This window comes from Pseudophryne corroboree, chromosome 7 (assembly GCF_028390025.1).
Source record: "Pseudophryne corroboree isolate aPseCor3 chromosome 7, aPseCor3.hap2, whole genome shotgun sequence".
Taxonomy (NCBI): Eukaryota; Metazoa; Chordata; class Amphibia; order Anura; family Myobatrachidae; genus Pseudophryne; species Pseudophryne corroboree.
Genome location: NC_086450.1, coordinates 514,834,119 through 514,851,579, shown reverse-complemented (window position 1 = coordinate 514,851,579; position 17,461 = coordinate 514,834,119). Strand labels below are relative to the sequence as shown.

At 48.3% G+C, this 17,461-nt stretch overlaps 1 protein-coding gene across 1 annotated transcript in view; it reads right to left on the bottom strand.

Annotated features, from left to right (window-relative positions):
* The window catches only part of ITGAL (integrin subunit alpha L), a 306,572-nt gene that overhangs the window by 187,906 nt on the left and 101,205 nt on the right, over nt 1–17,461 (bottom strand). Inside the window, exons 11-12 of the mRNA XM_063933029.1 lie at nt 15,733–15,878; nt 14,981–15,128 (exon numbers count right to left, since the gene is read on the bottom strand). Of these exons, the coding sequence (XP_063789099.1) occupies nt 14,981–15,128; nt 15,733–15,878 (294 nt within the window). The remainder of the gene's footprint in view (nt 1–14,980; nt 15,129–15,732; nt 15,879–17,461) is intronic.

Here is a 17,461-nt window from a genome sequence, read left to right as displayed (position 1 = left end):
GGGAGAGGAGAGGAAGAGGATAACACACAGTGATGTCAGAGGAGAGGAAGAGGATAACACAGTGATGTCAGAGGGGAGAAGAGAGGATAACACACAATGATGTCAGAGGGGAGAGGAAGAGGATAACACACAATGATGTCAGAGGGGAGAGGAAGAGGATAACACACAGTGATGTCAGAGGGGAGAAGAGAGGAAGAGGATAACACACAGTGATGTCAGAGGGGAGAGGAGAGGAAGAGGATAACACACAGTGATGTCAGAGGGGAGAGGAGAGGAAGAGGATAACACACAGTGATGTCAGAGGGGAGAAGAGAGACACTGGATAACACACAGTGATGTCAGAGGGGAGAAGAGAGGAAGAGGATAACACACAGTGATGTCAGAGGGGAGAAGGAAGACAGAGGATAACACACAGTGATGTCAGAGGGGAGAAGAGAGACACTGGATAACACACAGTGATGTCAGAGGGGAGAAGAGAGGAAGAGGATAACACACAGTGATGTCAGAGGGAAGAAGAGAGGAAGAGCATAACACAGTGATGTCAGAGGGAAGAAGAGAGGAAGAAGATAACACACAGTGATGTCAGAGGGGAGAGGAACAGGATAACACACAGTGATGTCAGAGGGAAGAAGAGAGGAAGAGGATAACACACAGTGATGTCAGAGGGGAGAAGAGAGGAAGAGGATAACACACAGTGATGTCAGAGGGGAGAAGAGAGGAAGAGGATAACACACAGTGATGTCAGAGGGGAGAAGGAAGACAGAGGATAACACACAGTGATGTCAGAGGGGAGAAGAGAGACACTGGATAACACACAGTGATGTCAGAGGGGAGAAGAGAGGAAGAGGATAACACACAGTGATGTCAGAGGGAAGAAGAGAGGAAGAGCATAACAGTGATGTCAGAGGGAAGAAGAGAGGAAGAAGATAACACACAGTGATGTCAGAGGGGAGAGGAACAGGATAACACACAGTGATGTCAGAGGGAAGAAGAGAGGAAGAGGATAACACACAGTGATGTCAGAGGGGAGAAGAGAGGAAGAGGATAACACACAGTGATGTCAGAGGGGAGAAGAGAGACACAGGATAATGCACAGTGATGTCAGAGGGGAGAGGAGAGGAAGAGGATAACACACAGTGATGTCAGAGGGAAGAAGAGAGGAAGAGGATAACACACAGTGATGTCAGAGGGGAGAGGAGAGGAAGAGGATAACACACAGTGATGTCAGAGGGGAGAGGAAGAAGATAACACACAGTGATGTCAGAGGGGAGAGGAAGAGGATAACACACAGTGATGTCAGAGGGGAGAGGAGAGGAAGAGGATAACACACAGTGATGTCAGAGGGGAGAGGAAGAAGATAACACACAGTGATGTCAGAGGGGAGAGGAAGAGGATAACACACAGTGATGTCAGAGGGGAGAGGAGAGACAGAGGATAACACACAGTGATGTCAGAGGGGAGAAGAGAGGAGAGGATAACACACAGTGATGTCAGAGGGGAGAAGAGAGGAAGAGGATAACACACAGTGATGTCAGAGGGAAGATGAGAGGAAGAGGATAACACACAGGGATGTCAGAGGGGAGAGGAGAGGCAGAGGATAATACACAGTGATGTCAGAGGGGAGAGGAAAGGCAGAGGATAATGCACAGTGATGTCAGAGGGTAGAGGAGAGGAAGAGGATAACACACAGTGATGTCAGAGGGTAGAGGAGAGGAAGAAGATAACACACAGTGATGTCAGAGGGAAGAGGATAACACACAGTGATGTCAGAGGGCAGAGGAGAGGAAGAGGATAACACACAGTGATGTCAGAGGGGAGAGGAGAGGAAGAGGATAACACACAGTGATGTCAGAGGGGAGAAGAGAGACACAGGATAACACACAGTGATGTCAGAGGGGAGAAGAGAGGATAACACACAATGATGTCAGAGGGGAGATGAAGAGGATAACACACAGTGATGTCAGAGGGGAGAAGAGAGGAAGAGGATAACACACAATGATGTCAGAGGGGAGAAGAGAGGAAGAGGATAACACACAGTGATGTCAGAGGGGAGAGGAGAGGCAGAGGATAATGCACAGTGATGTCAGAGGGGAGATGAGAGACACAGGATAACACACAGTGATGTCAGAGGGGAGAGGAGAGACAGAGGATAACACACAGTGATGTCAGAGGGTAGAGGAGAGGAAGAGGATAACACACAGTGATGTCAGAGGGAAGAAGAGAGGAAGAAGATAACACACAGTGATGTCAGAGGGGAGAGGAAGAGGATAACACACAGTGATGTCAGAGGGGAGAGGAGAAGAAGAGGATAACACACAGGGATGTCAGAGGGGAGAGGAGAGGCAGAGGATAATGCACAGTGATGTCAGAGGGGAGAGGAAAGGCAGAGGATAATGCACAGTGATGTCAGAGGGGAGAGGAGAGGAAGAGGATAACACACAGTGATGTCAGAGGGGAGAGGAGAGGAAGAGGATAACACACAGTGATGTCAGAGGGGAGAGGAGAGGAAGAGGATAACACACAGTGATGTCAGAGGGGAGAGGAGAGGAAGAGGATAACACACAGTGATGTCAGAGGGGAGAGGAGAGGAAGAGGATAACACACAGTGATGTCAGAGGGGAGAAGAGAGGAAGAGGATAACACACAGTGATGTCAGAGGGGAGAAGAGAGGAAGAGGATAACACACAGTGATGTCAGAGGGGAGAAGAGAGGAAGAGGATAACACACAGTGATGTCAGAGGGGAGAAGAGAGACACTGGATAACACACAGTGATGTCAGAGGGGAGAAGAGAGGAAGAGGATAACACACAGTGATGTCAGAGGGGAGAAGAGAGACACTGGATAACACACAGTGATGTCAGAGGGGAGAAGAGAGGAAGAGGATAACACACAGTGATGTCAGAGGGAAGAAGAGAGGAAGAGGATAACACAGTGATGTCAGAGGGAAGAAGAGAGGAAGAGGATAACACACAGTGATGTCAGAGGGGAGAAGAGAGGAAGAGGATAACACACAGTGATGTCAGAGGGGAGAAGAGAGACACAGGATAATGCACAGTGATGTCAGAGGGGAGAAGAGAGGATAACACACAATGATGTCAGAGGGGAGTGGAAGAGGATAACACACAGTGATGTCAGAGGGAAGAGGAGAGGAAGAGGATAACACACAGTGATGTCAGAGGGAAGAAGAGAGGAAGAGGATAACACACAGTGATGTCAGAGGGAAGAAGAGAGGAAGAGGATAACACACAGTGATGTCAGAGGGAAGAAGAGAGGAAGAGGATAACACACAGTGATGTCAGAGGGGAGAAGAGAGGGAGAGGATAACACACAGGGATGTCAGAGGGGAGAAGAGAGACACAGGATAATGCACAGTGATGTCAGAGGGGAGAGGAGAGGAAGAGGATAACACAGTGATGTCAGAGGGGAGAAGAGAGGAAGAGGATAACACACAGTGATGTCAGAGGGAAGATGAGAGGAAGAGGATAACACACAGGGATGTCAGAGGGGAGAGGAGAGGCAGAGGATAATACACAGTGATGTCAGAGGGGAGAGGAGAGGAAGAGGATAACACACAGTGATGTCAGAGGGAAGAAGAGAGGAAGAGGATAACACACAGTGATGTCAGAGGGAAGAGGATAACACACAGTGATGTCAGAGGGGAGAGGAGAGGAAGAGGATAACACACAGTGATGTCAGAGGGAAGATGAGAGGAAGAGGATAACACACAGGGATGTCAGAGGGGAGAGGAGAGGCAGAGGATAACACAGTGATGTCAGAGGGGAGAAGAGAGGAACAGGATAACACACAGTGATGTCAGAGGGAAGAAGAGAGGAAGAGGATAACACACAGTGATGTCAGAGGGAAGAGGATAACACACAGTGATGTCAGAGGGGAGAGGAGAGGAAGAGGATAACACACAGTGATGTCAGAGGGGAGAGGAGAGGAAGAGGATAACACAGTGATGTCAGAGGGGAGAAGAGAGGATAACACACAATGATGTCAGAGGGGAGATGAAGAGGATAACACACAATGATGTCAGAGGGGAGAGGAAGAGGATAACACAGTGATGTCAGAGGGGAGAGGAGAGGATAACACACAGTGATGTCAGAGGGGAGAAGAGAGGAAGAGGATAACACACAGTGATGTCAGAGGGAAGATGAGAGGAAGAGGATAACACACAGGGATGTCAGAGGGGAGAGGAGAGGCAGAGGATAATACACAGTGATGTCAGAGGGGAGAGGAAAGGCAGAGGATAATGCACAGTGATGTCAGAGGGGAGAGGAGAGGAAGAGGATAACACACAGTGATGTCAGAGGGGAGAGGAAGAGGATAACACACAGTGATGTCAGAGGGGAGAGGAGAGGAAGAGGATAACACAGTGATGTCAGAGGGGAGAAGAGAGGAAGAGGATAACACACAGTGATGTCAGAGGGGAGAGGAGAGGAAGAGGATAACACACAGTGATGTCAGAGGGGAGAGGAAGAAGATAACACACAGTGATGTCAGAGGGGAGAGGAAGAGGATAACACACAGTGATGTCAGAGGGGAGAGGAGAGACAGAGGATAACACACAGTGATGTCAGAGGGGAGAGGAGAGGAAGAAGATAACACACAGTGATGTCAGAGGGAAGAAGAGAGGAAGAAGATAACACACAGTGATGTCAGAGGGAAGAAGAGAGGAAGAAGATAACACACAGTGATGTCAGAGGGGAGAAGAGAGACACAGGATAACACACAGTGATGTCAGAGGGGAGAGGAGAGACAGAGGATAACACACAGTGATGTCAGAGGGGAGAGGAGAGACAGAGGATAACACACAGTGATGTCAGAGGGAAGAAGAGAGGAAGAGAATAGCACACAGTGATGTCAGAGGGAAGAAGAGAGGAAGAAGATAACACACAGTGATGTCAGAGGGGAGAGGAAGAGGATAACACACAGTGATGTCAGAGGGTAGAGGAGAGGCAGAGGATAATGCACAGTGATGTCAGAGGGGAGAGGAAGAGAATAACACACAGTGATGTCAGAGGGGAGAGGAGAGGCAGAGGATAATGCACAGTGATGTCAGAGGGGAGAGGAGAGGAAGATGATAACACAGTGATGTCAGAGGGGAGAAGAGAGGAAGAGGATAACACACAGGGATGTCAGAGGGCAGAAGAGAGACACAGGATAACACACAGTGATGTCAGAGGGTAGAGGAGAGGAAGAGGATAACACACAGTGATGTCAGAGGGAAGAAGAGAGGAAGAGGATAACACAGTGATGTCAGAGGGAAGAAGAGAGGAAGAAGATAACACACAGTGATGTCAGAGGGGAGAGGAACAGGATAACACACAGTGATGTCAGAGGGAAGAAGAGAGGAAGAGGATAACACACAGTGATGTCAGAGGGGAGAAGAGAGGAAGAGGATAACACACAGTGATGTCAGAGGGGAGAAGAGAGACACAGGATAATGCACAGTGATGTCAGAGGGGAGAGGAGAGGAAGAGGATAACACACAGTGATGTCAGAGGGAAGAAGAGAGGAAGAGGATAACACACAGTGATGTCAGAGGGGAGAAGAGAGGATAACACACAATGATGTCAGAGGGGAGAGGAAGAGGATAACACACAGTGATGTCAGAGGGGAGAAGAGAGGAAGAGGATAACACACAGTGATGTCAGAGGGGAGAGGAGAGGAAGAGGATAACACAGTGATGTCAGAGGGGAGAAGAGAGGATAACACACAATGATGTCAGAGGGGAGAGGAAGAGGATAACACACAATGATGTCAGAGGGGAGAGGAAGAGGATAACACACAGTGATGTCAGAGGGGAGAAGAGAGGAAGAGGATAACACACAGTGATGTCAGAGGGGAGAGGAGAGGAAGAGGATAACACACAGTGATGTCAGAGGGGAGAGGAGAGGAAGAGGATAACACACAGTGATGTCAGAGGGGAGAAGAGAGACACTGGATAACACACAGTGATGTCAGAGGGGAGAAGAGAGGAAGAGGATAACACACAGTGATGTCAGAGGGAAGAAGAGAGGAAGAGGATAACACAGTGATGTCAGAGGGAAGAAGAGAGGAAGAAGATAACACACAGTGATGTCAGAGGGGAGAGGAACAGGATAACACACAGTGATGTCAGAGGGAAGAAGAGAGGAAGAGGATAACACACAGTGATGTCAGAGGGAAGAAGAGAGGAAGAGGATAACACACAGTGATGTCAGAGGGGAGAAGAGAGGAAGAGGATAACACACAGTGATGTCAGAGGGGAGAAGAGAGACACAGGATAATGCACAGTGATGTCAGAGGGGAGAGGAGAGGAAGAGGATAACACACAGTGATGTCAGAGGGAAGAAGAGAGGAAGAGGATAACACACAGTGATGTCAGAGGGGAGAAGAGAGGATAACACACAATGATGTCAGAGGGGAGAGGAAGAGGATAACACACAGTGATGTCAGAGGGGAGAAGAGAGGAAGAGGATAACACACAGTGATGTCAGAGGGAAGATGAGAGGAAGAGGATAACACACAGGGATGTCAGAGGGGAGAGGAGAGGCAGAGGATAATACACAGTGATGTCAGAGGGGAGAGGAAAGGCAGAGGATAATGCACAGTGATGTCAGAGGGTAGAGGAGAGGAAGAGGATAACACACAGTGATGTCAGAAGGTAGAGGAGAGAAAGAAGATAACACACAGTGATGTCAGAGGGAAGAGGATAACACACAGTGATGTCAGAGGGCAGAGGAGAGGAAGAGGATAACACACAGTGATGTCAGAGGGGAGAGGAGAGGAAGAGGATAACACACAGTGATGTCAGAGGGGAGAAGAGAGACACAGGATAACACACAGTGATGTCAGAGGGGAGAAGAGAGGATAACACACAATGATGTCAGAGGGGAGAGGAAGAGGATAACACACAATGATGTCAGAGGGGAGAAGAGAGGAAGAGGATAACACACAATGATGTCAGAGGGGAGAAGAGAGGAAGAGGATAACACACAGTGATGTCAGAGGGGAGAGGAGAGGCAGAGGATAATGCACAGTGATGTCAGAGGGGAGATGAGAGACACAGGATAATGCACAGTGATGTCAGAGGGGAGAAGGGAGACAGAGGATAACACACAGTGATGTCAGAGGGGAGAGGAGAGGAAGAGGATAACACACAGTGATGTCAGAGGGGAGAGGAGAGGAAGAGGATAACACACAGTGATGTCAGAGGGTAGAGGAGAGGAAGAGGATAACACACAGTGATGTCAGAGGGGAGAAGAGAGGAAGAGGATAACACACAGTGATGTCAGAGGGTAGAGGAGAGGAAGAGGATAACACAGTGATGTCAGAGGGTAGATGAGAGGAAGAAGATAACACACAGTGATGTCAGAGGGAAGAGGATAACACACAGTGATGTCAGAGGGGAGAGGAGAGGAAGAGGATAACACACAGTGATGTCAGAGGGGAGAGGAGAGGAAGAGGATAACACAGTGATGTCAGAGGGGAGAAGAGAGGATAACACACAATGATGTCAGAGGGGAGATGAAGAGGATAACACACAATGATGTCAGAGGGGAGAGGAAGAGGATAACACAGTGATGTCAGAGGGGAGAGGAGAGGATAACACACAGTGATGTCAGAGGGGAGAAGAGAGGAAGAGGATAACACAGTGATGTCAGAGAGGAGAGGAAGAGGATAACACAGTGATGTCAGAGGGAAGATGAGAGGAAGAGGATAACACACAGGGATGTCAGAGGGGAGAGGAGAGGCAGAGGATAATACACAGTGATGTCAGAGGGGAGAGGAAAGGCAGAGGATAATGCACAGTGATGTCAGAGGGGAGAGGAGAGGAAGAGGATAACACACAGTGATGTCAGAGGGGAGAGGAAGAGGATAACACACAGTGATGTCAGAGGGGAGAAGAGAGGAAGAGGATAACACAGTGATGTCAGAGGGGAGAAGAGAGGAAGAGGATAATGCACAGTGATGTCAGAGGGAAGATGAGAGGAAGAGGATAACACACAGGGATGTCAGAGGGGAGAGGAGAGGCAGAGGATAATGCACAGTGATGTCAGAGGGGAGAGGAAAGGCAGAGGATAATGCACAGTGATGTCAGAGGGGAGAGGAGAGGAAGAGGATAACACACAGTGATGTCAGAGGGGAGAGGAGAGGAAGAGGATAACACACAGTGATGTCAGAGGGGAGAGGAGAGGAAGAAGATAACACACAGTGATGTCAGAGGGGAGAGGAACAGGATAACACACAGTGATGTCAGAGGGGAGAAGAGAGACACAGGATAATGCACAGTGATGTCAGAGGGGAGAGGAGAGGAAGAGGATAACACACAGTGATGTCAGAGGGAAGAAGAGAGGAAGGGGATAACACACAGTGATGTCAGAGGGGAGAAGAGAGGATAACACACAATGATGTCAGAGGGGAGAGGAAGAGGATAACACACAGTGATGTCAGAGGGGAGAAGAGAGGAAGAGGATAACACACAGTGATGTCAGAGGGAAGATGAGATGAAGAGGATAACACACAGGGATGTCAGAGGGGAGAGGAGAGGCAGAGGATAACACACAGTGATGGCAGAGGGTAGAGGAGAGGAAGAGGATAACACACAGTGATGTCAGAGGGTAGAGGAGAGGAAGAAGATAACACACAGTGATGTCAGAGGGAAGAGGATAACACACAGTGATGTCAGAGGGCAGAGGAGAGGAAGAGGATAACACACAGTGATGTCAGAGGGGAGAGGAGAGGAAGAGGATAACACACAGTGATGTCAGAGGGGAGAAGAGAGACACAGGATAACACACAGTGATGTCAGAGGGGAGAAGAGAGGATAACACACAATGATGTCAGAGGGGAGAGGAAGAGGATAACACACAATGATGTCAGAGGGGAGAGGAAGAGGATAACACACAGTGATGTCAGAGGGGAGAAGAGAGGAAGAGGATAACACACAATGATGTCAGAGGGGAGAAGAGAGGAAGAGGATAACACACAGTGATGTCAGAGGGGAGAGGAGAGGCAGAGGATAATGCACAGTGATGTCAGAGGGGAGATGAGAGACACAGGATAATGCACAGTGATGTCAGAGGGGAGAAGGGAGACAGAGGATAACACACAGTGATGTCAGAGGGGAGAGGAGAGGAAGAGGATAACACACAGTGATGTCAGAGGGGAGAAGAGAGACACTGGATAACACACAGTGATGTCAGAGGGGAGAAGAGAGGAAGAGGATAACACACAGTGATGTCAGAGGGGAGAAGGAAGACAGAGGATAACACACAGTGATGTCAGAGGGGAGAAGAGAGACACTGGATAACACACAGTGATGTCAGAGGGGAGAAGAGAGGAAGAGGATAACACACAGTGATGTCAGAGGGAAGAAGAGAGGAAGAGGATAACACAGTGATGTCAGAGGGAAGAAGAGAGGAAGAGGATAACACAGTGATGTCAGAGGGAAGAAGAGAGGAAGAAGATAACACACAGTGATGTCAGAGGGGAGAGGAGAGGAAGAGGATAACACACAGTGATGTCAGAGGGGAGAAGAGAGGAAGAGGATAACACACAGTGATGTCAGAGGGGAGAAGAGAGACACAGGATAATGCACAGTGATGTCAGAGGGGAGAGGAGAGGAAGAGGATAACACACAGTGATGTCAGAGGGAAGAAGAGAGGAAGAGGATAACACACAGTGATGTCAGAGGGGAGAAGAGAGGATAACACACAATGATGTCAGAGGGGAGAGGAAGAGGATAACACACAGTGATGTCAGAGGGGAGAAGAGAGGAAGAGGATAACACACAGTGATGTCAGAGGGGAGAAGAGAGACACAGGATAATGCACAGTGATGTCAGAGGGGAGAGGAGAGGAAGAGGATAACACACAGTGATGTCAGAGGGAAGAAGAGAGGAAGAGGATAACACACAGTGATGTCAGAGGGGAGAAGAGAGGATAACACACAATGATGTCAGAGGGGAGAGGAAGAGGATAACACACAGTGATGTCAGAGGGGAGAAGAGAGGAAGAGGATAACACACAGTGATGTCAGAGGGGAGAGGAGAGGAAGAGGATAACACACAGTGATGTCAGAGGGGAGAGGAGAGGCAGAGGATAACACAGTGATGTCAGAGGGGAGAAAAGAGACAGAGGATAACACACAGTGATGTCAGAGGGAAGATGAGAGGAAGAGGATAACACACAGGGATGTCAGAGGGGAGAGGAGAGGAAGAGGATAACACACAGTGATGTCAGAGGGGAGAGGAGAAGAAGAGGATAACACACAGGGATGTCAGAGGGGAGAGGAGAGGCAGAGGATAATGCACAGTGATGTCAGAGGGGAGAGGAAAGGCAGAGGATAATGCACAGTGATGTCAGAGGGGAGAGGAGAGGAAGAGGATAACACACAGTGATGTCAGAGGGGAGAGGAGAGGAAGAGGATAACACACAGTGATGTCAGAGGGGAGAGGAGAGGAAGAGGATAACACACAGTGATGTCAGAGGGGAGAAGAGAGGAAGAGGATAACACACAGTGATGTCAGAGGGGAGAAGAGAGGAAGAGGATAACACACAGTGATGTCAGAGGGGAGAAGAGAGACACTGGATAACACACAGTGATGTCAGAGGGGAGAAGAGAGGAAGAGGATAACACACAGTGATGTCAGAGGGGAGAAGAGAGACACTGGATAACACACAGTGATGTCAGAGGGGAGAAGAGAGGAAGAGGATAACACACAGTGATGTCAGAGGGAAGAAGAGAGGAAGAGGATAACACAGTGATGTCAGAGGGAAGAAGAGAGGAAGAGGATAACACACAGTGATGTCAGAGGGGAGAAGAGAGGAAGAGGATAACACACAGTGATGTCAGAGGGGAGAAGAGAGACACAGGATAATGCACAGTGATGTCAGAGGGGAGAAGAGAGGATAACACACAATGATGTCAGAGGGGAGAGGAAGAGGATAACACACAGTGATGTCAGAGGGAAGAGGAGAGGAAGAGGATAACACACAGTGATGTCAGAGGGGAGAGGAGAGGCAGAGGATAACACAGTGATGTCAGAGGGGAGAAAAGAGACAGAGGATAATGCACAGTGATGTCAGAGAGGAGAGGAAGAGGATAACACACAGTGATGTCAGAGGGGAGAAGAGAGGAAGAGGATAACACAGTGATGTCAGAGGGGAGAGGAGAGGATAACACACAGTGATGTCAGAGGGGAGAAGAGAGGAAGAGGATAACACAGTGATGTCAGAGAGGAGAGGAAGAGGATAACACACAGTGATGTCAGAGGGGAGAAGAGAGGAAGAGGATAACACAGTGATGTCAGAGGGGAGAGGAGAGGATAACACACAGTGATGTCAGAGGGGAGAAGAGAGGAAGAGGATAACACAGTGATGTCAGAGGGGAGAGGAGAGGAAGAGGATAACACACAGTGATGTCAGAGGGAAGATGAGAGGAAGAGGATAACACACAGGGATGTCAGAGGGGAGAGGAGAGGCAGAGGATAATACACAGTGATGTCAGAGGGGAGAGGAAAGGCAGAGGATAATGCACAGTGATGTCAGAGGGGAGAGGAGAGGAAGAGGATAACACACAGTGATGTCAGAGGGGAGAGGAAGAGGATAACACACAGTGATGTCAGAGGGGAGAAGAGAGGAAGAGGATAACACAGTGATGTCAGAGGGGAGAAGAGAGGAAGAGGATAATGCACAGTGATGTCAGAGGGAAGATGAGAGGAAGAGGATAACACACAGGGATGTCAGAGGGGAGAGGAGAGGCAGAGGATAATGCACAGTGATGTCAGAGGGGAGAGGAAAGGCAGAGGATAATGCACAGTGATGTCAGAGGGGAGAGGAGAGGAAGAGGATAACACACAGTGATGTCAGAGGGGAGAGGAGAGGAAGAGGATAACACACAGTGATGTCAGAGGGGAGAGGAGAGGAAGAGGATAACACACAGGGATGTCAGAGGGGAGAAGAGAGGAAGAGGATAACACAGTGATGTCAGAGGGGAGAAGAGAGGAAGAGGATAATGCACAGTGATGTCAGAGGGAAGATGAGAGGAAGAGGATAACACACAGTGATGTCAGAGGGGAGAGGAGAGGAAGAGGATAATGCACAGTGATGTCAGAGGGGAGAAGAGAAGAAGCGTGACAGAGAAGAGCATACAACGGCAGCAGAAGAATGGCCTATTATCATTATTATTATCCTTTATTTACATGGCGCCACAAGGGTTCCGCAGCGCCCAATTACCGAGTACATAAACAAATAATCAAACAGGTAAACAGCAACTTACAGATGATGACAATTTAGGACAAGTACAGGGTAAATACACATAGCTACATCAGCAGATGACACTGGAATAAGTATCAGGGGGCAGAAGACTGCTGGATGTGGTGCAGGTGATGACAGTATAGGACAAGTACAGGGTATATAGACATGGCTACATCAGCAGATGACACTGGAATAAGTATCAGGTGGCAGAAGACTGCTGGATGTGGTACAGTTGAATATTATTAAAGTAAGAAAAGGATAAGCACATGAGGGAAGAGGGCCCTGCTTGTGAGAGCTTACATTCTAAAGGGGAGGGGTAAACAGACAGGGGTGACACAGATGGGGTACATAGAGAGCATGGAACAGAGGGTTAGGATGAGATTTGGCTGGATTTGGGGAAGAATTGGGTCTTGAGAGCCCGTTTGAAGTTTTGTTGAGAGGTGGAGACTCTGAGGGGGAGAGGTAGGAAAATCCTGAGAAGTGGTGCAGCACGTGAAAAATCTTGGAGATAGGAGTGGGAGGAAGTAATCAGTAGGCAGGAGAGTCAGCGTGCATTAGCAGAGCGAAGAGGACGGGTGGGAGAGTAAAGGGAGATAAGGTCAGAGATGTAGATGGGAGAGGAGTGGGTGAGGGCTTTGTAAGAGAGTGTGAGAAGCTTGAAATGGATTCTGAAAGGGAAGGGGAGCCAGTGAAGGTCTAGTAGTAGAGGAGAGGTGGACGTAGTGCGTTTGGTGAGGAAGATGAGCCAGGCAGCAGCATTGAGGATAGATTGGAGTGGAGAGAGGTATGTGTCAGAAATGCCAGTCAGGAGGAGATGGGATCCGGACTGAAAGTCGACAGTAACTAGGTCGACAATGTCTAGGTCGACCACTATTGGTCGACAGTAACTAGGTCGACATGGTCAAAAGGTCGACAGGGTCAAAAGGTCGACATGTTCTAGGTCGACATGAGTTTTTTCACAATTTTTTTTCTTTTTTTTGAACCTTTTCATACTTAACGATCCACGTGGACTACGATTGGAACGGTAATCTGTGCCGAGCAAAGCGGTAGCGGAGCGAAGGCACCATGCCCGAAGCATGGCGAGCGAAGCGAGCCATGCGAGGGGACGCGGTGCACTAATTGGGGTTCCCGGTCACTCTACGAAGAAAATGACACCAAAATAACATAAAAAATTCATGTCGACCTTTTGACCTGTCGACCTAGAACATGTCGACCTTTTGACCCTGTCGACCTTTTGACCCTGTCGACCTAGTTACTGTCGACCAATAGTGGTCAACCTAGACATTGTCGACCTAGTTACTGTCGACTTTCAATACCACACCCGGAGGAGATTACAGTAGTCCAGTCTGGAGATGACCAGTGAGTGGATAAGAGTCTTAGTAGCATCCTGGGTCAGAAAGGGTCTGATCCTGGAAATATTTTTTAGATGAAAATGGCAGGTTTGTGAGAGGTGCTGAATGTGTGGTGTGCAAGAGAGGGAGGAGTCAAGGATTACGCCAAGACATTGCACTTGGGGGCTAGAGGAGATAGTCATGCCATCAATGGATAATGAGATTGTGGGAGGTGAGGTTGTGCCTCCCGAAAGATGACCAGCTCGGTCTTAGACATGTTGAGTTTAAGAAAGCGCTGAGACATCCAGGAAGAGATAGCAGAGAGACAGTTGGAGATACGAGTGAGGAGAGCAGGGGAGAGGTCTGGAGAGGAAAGATAGATTTTGGTATCATCAGCATGGAGATTATATTGGAAACCAAAAGAACTAATGCGCTTACCTAGTGAGGACGTATAGAGAGAGAAAAGAAGAGGACCAAGGACAGATCCTTGGGTTACACCTACAGTTAATGGAAGTGGGGGGGGAGGTGGAGTCAGGAGAGGAGACAGAGGATGAACGGTCAGAGAGGTAGGAAGATAGCTAAGAGAGGGCAGTGTCACGTAGACCAATGGAGTGAAGGATTTGCAGTAGGCGAGGGTGGTCCACAGTGCTAAAAGCAGCAGAGAGATCAAGAAGAATAAGTAGAGTAGTGTCCCTTAGATTTAGCAGCATGGAGGTCATTGCATACTTTCGTGAGGGCAGTTTCAGTGGAGTGGAGAGGACGGAAGCCAGACTGGAATGGGTCAAGCAGTGAGTGGGAGTAAGGCGGTTGTAGACAATACGCTCAAGGAGTTTGGAGGCAAGAGGGAGGAGAGAGATGGGTCGGTAGTTGGAGAGAGTGTTTGGATCAAGGGTAGGTTTTTTTAAGAATAGGAGAGATGAGTGCATGCTTGAAGGCAGAGGGGACAGTGCCTGATGATTGTATGCTTGAGTGTGTGATCTCTGCAGAGTCTGCACATAATCACTCAGAGATTGTTTTCATGGAGTGATTGATAGGAAGGGACTATTTGGTGGAGGTATCGGAGTTTTGCAGTAATAACGCAGATGTGTCATGGCCGTTTTCAGGGCATGTATCTGCCGTCAGCTGCCCTCATGCATGTAGAAAAACATGGCACCATTGTGACTGGTGCGGCCTCTCTGCGTGACCATAGGACAACCCTAGAAGTCAGTCAATGTTCCTCCTTCCTGCGTATAGGCTGCGAATAAGACTGTGAAGGCTCCGGGGGCATCTATCATTCTCGCTGGGCGGCAGCTTCACTTGTTAAAATTCAACGTTTAGAAGCCTAAAAATATCGCAACTGCAGAAACATGAATTAGGCCCAAAGAGTTCTGGAGAAATAAGAAAGCTGTAAATAGAGGTTACCCCAACGATATAACGTTTCACGCCTAAGTCGTTGGCATTCTTTATAGCTGCGATGTCATACGCCTCATCCACTTCCCCGGCTGACAGCAATAACAGGACCTTCTTCGCCCTGGGGCGGGATCCAGCTTTCTCTGTGAAGATATTTTCCCTGTACAAAATACAGATAAGAACGTACAGCCGCAATGGTATATCTGCTAAAACGTCATCAGCACAATACATTCTCAGTGTCTAGGTTATGTGCCTCTGAGTATAGAATATACACAGATATACTACAAGTAAGCTCAGGAATTCTGTATATAAGAAACAACTATACAACTGTTTATATGCTGTACTATAAATGTATGATTTATGTAATTATATATATATATATATATATATAAAGTTTTATATACAGTCTTCCTCCTGCTGCCTCCATTCCCCTCCTCACATCATGTCACTGCTCCTGTCACATGCAGCCCTGACCTCACTGACACATCACTCATCTCCTGAAATACTCTGTGCTGCTGGGGGACCCTGCTCCTCCCACTATATAACTCTCAGTCTGTGGCTTCCTGCTGCCTCCATTCCCCTCCTCACATCATGTCACTGCCCCTGTCACATGCAGCCCTGTCCTCACTGACACATTCCTCATCTCCGGATATACTCTGTGCTGCTGAGGACCCTGCTCATCCCTCTATATAACTCTCAGGCTATGCTGTTGGGGTCACTGTATGTGGATAGTTACAGTGTCAGTCTGTACATGGAATACTCACAGTGTGTATCTGATGCCCGTATAAGCTAAAGCTTTGCCGCCCAATAACTTCATCTCTTCAATTATTTTTGTGAGGTTTCCGTATTGCTGATATTTGTTGAAGTTGAATTCAGTTTTCATTCTGTTTGAGAACTGGACGACAGCAAACTGCGGAGGGAGGGAATAAGTAGCCATTACCGGGTATGAAATGATTACTGTGGTGGTGAAATAGTGAGTAGGTAAAGTATATACAATGGTGCACAGCGGCAGTAGAAACATTGGATAGTGGTAGAAAAAGGCAGATACATTGGAAGGATGGAGGCACAGAGTCTGAGGTGTTTGGGAGGCCTATGATGCAGCAATTAGAAAATGGAGATCTTGATGGTAGCAGAGGGTGGACATGCTGTTGGGAGTCAGAGGGTAGAGATATTTTGGCGGGGGGGGGTGCAGGTGTTGAAGTTGACAAAAGGTGTAGAAATTGGGAGGCAGAGAGTGGAGGTGAGGACAGAAAAGGGTGGAGATGATGAGGACAAAAGAGGGTGGAGATGATGAGGACAGAAGAGGGTGGAGATGCTGGATGCAGTGATATTGAATAGCAGAGATGATGAGGACAGAAGAGGGTGGAGATGCTGGATGCAGAGATATTGGATAGCAGAGATGATGAAGAAAGAAGAGGATGGAGATGCTGGATGCAGTGATATTGGATAGCGGAGATGATGAAGAAAGAAGAGGGTGGAGATGCTGGATGCAGTGATATTGGATAGTGGAGATGATGAAGAAAGAAGAGGGTGGAGATGCTGGATGCAGAGATATTGGATAGCGGAGATGATGAGGACAGAAGAGGGTGGAGATGCTGGATGCAGAGATATTGAATAGCTGAGATGATAAGGACAGAAGAGGGTGGAGATGCTGGATGCAGAGATATTGGATAGCGGAGATGATGAGGACAGAAGAGGGTGGAGATGCTGGATGCAGAGATATTGAATAGCGGAGATGATAAGGACAGAAGAGGGTGGAGATGCTGGATGCAGAGATATTGGATAGCGGAGATAATGAGGACAGAAGAGGGTGGAGATGCTGGATGCAGAGATATTGGATAGTGGAGATGATGAGGACAGTAGAGGGTGGAGATGCTGGATGCAGTGATATTGGATAGTGGAGATGATGAGGACAGAAGAGGGTGGAGATGCTGGATGCAGTGATATTGGATAGTGGAGATGATGAGGACAGAAGAGGGTGGAGATGCTGGATGCAGAGATATTGAATAGCGGAGATGATAAGGACAGAAGAGGGTGGAGATGCTGGATGCAGTGATATTAGATAGCGGAGATAAGGACAGAAGAGGATGGAGATGCTGGATGCAGAGATATTGGATAGTGGAGATGATGAGGACAGAAGAGGGTGGAGATGCTGGATGCAGAGATATTGAATAGCGGAGATGATAAGGACAGAAGAGGGTGGAGATGCTGGATGCAGAGATATTGGATAGCAGAGATGATGAAGAAAGAAGAGGGTGGAGATGCTGGATGCAGTGATATTAGATAGCGGAGATGATGAGGACAGAAGAGGGTGGAGATGCTGGATGCAGAGATATTGGATAGCGGAGATGATGAGGACAGAAGAGGGTGGAGATGCTGGATGCAGAGATATTGGATAGTGGAGATGATGAGGACAGAAGAGGGTGGAGATGCTAGATGCAGAGATATTGGATAGCGGAGATGATGAGGACAGAAGAGGGTGGAGATGCTGGA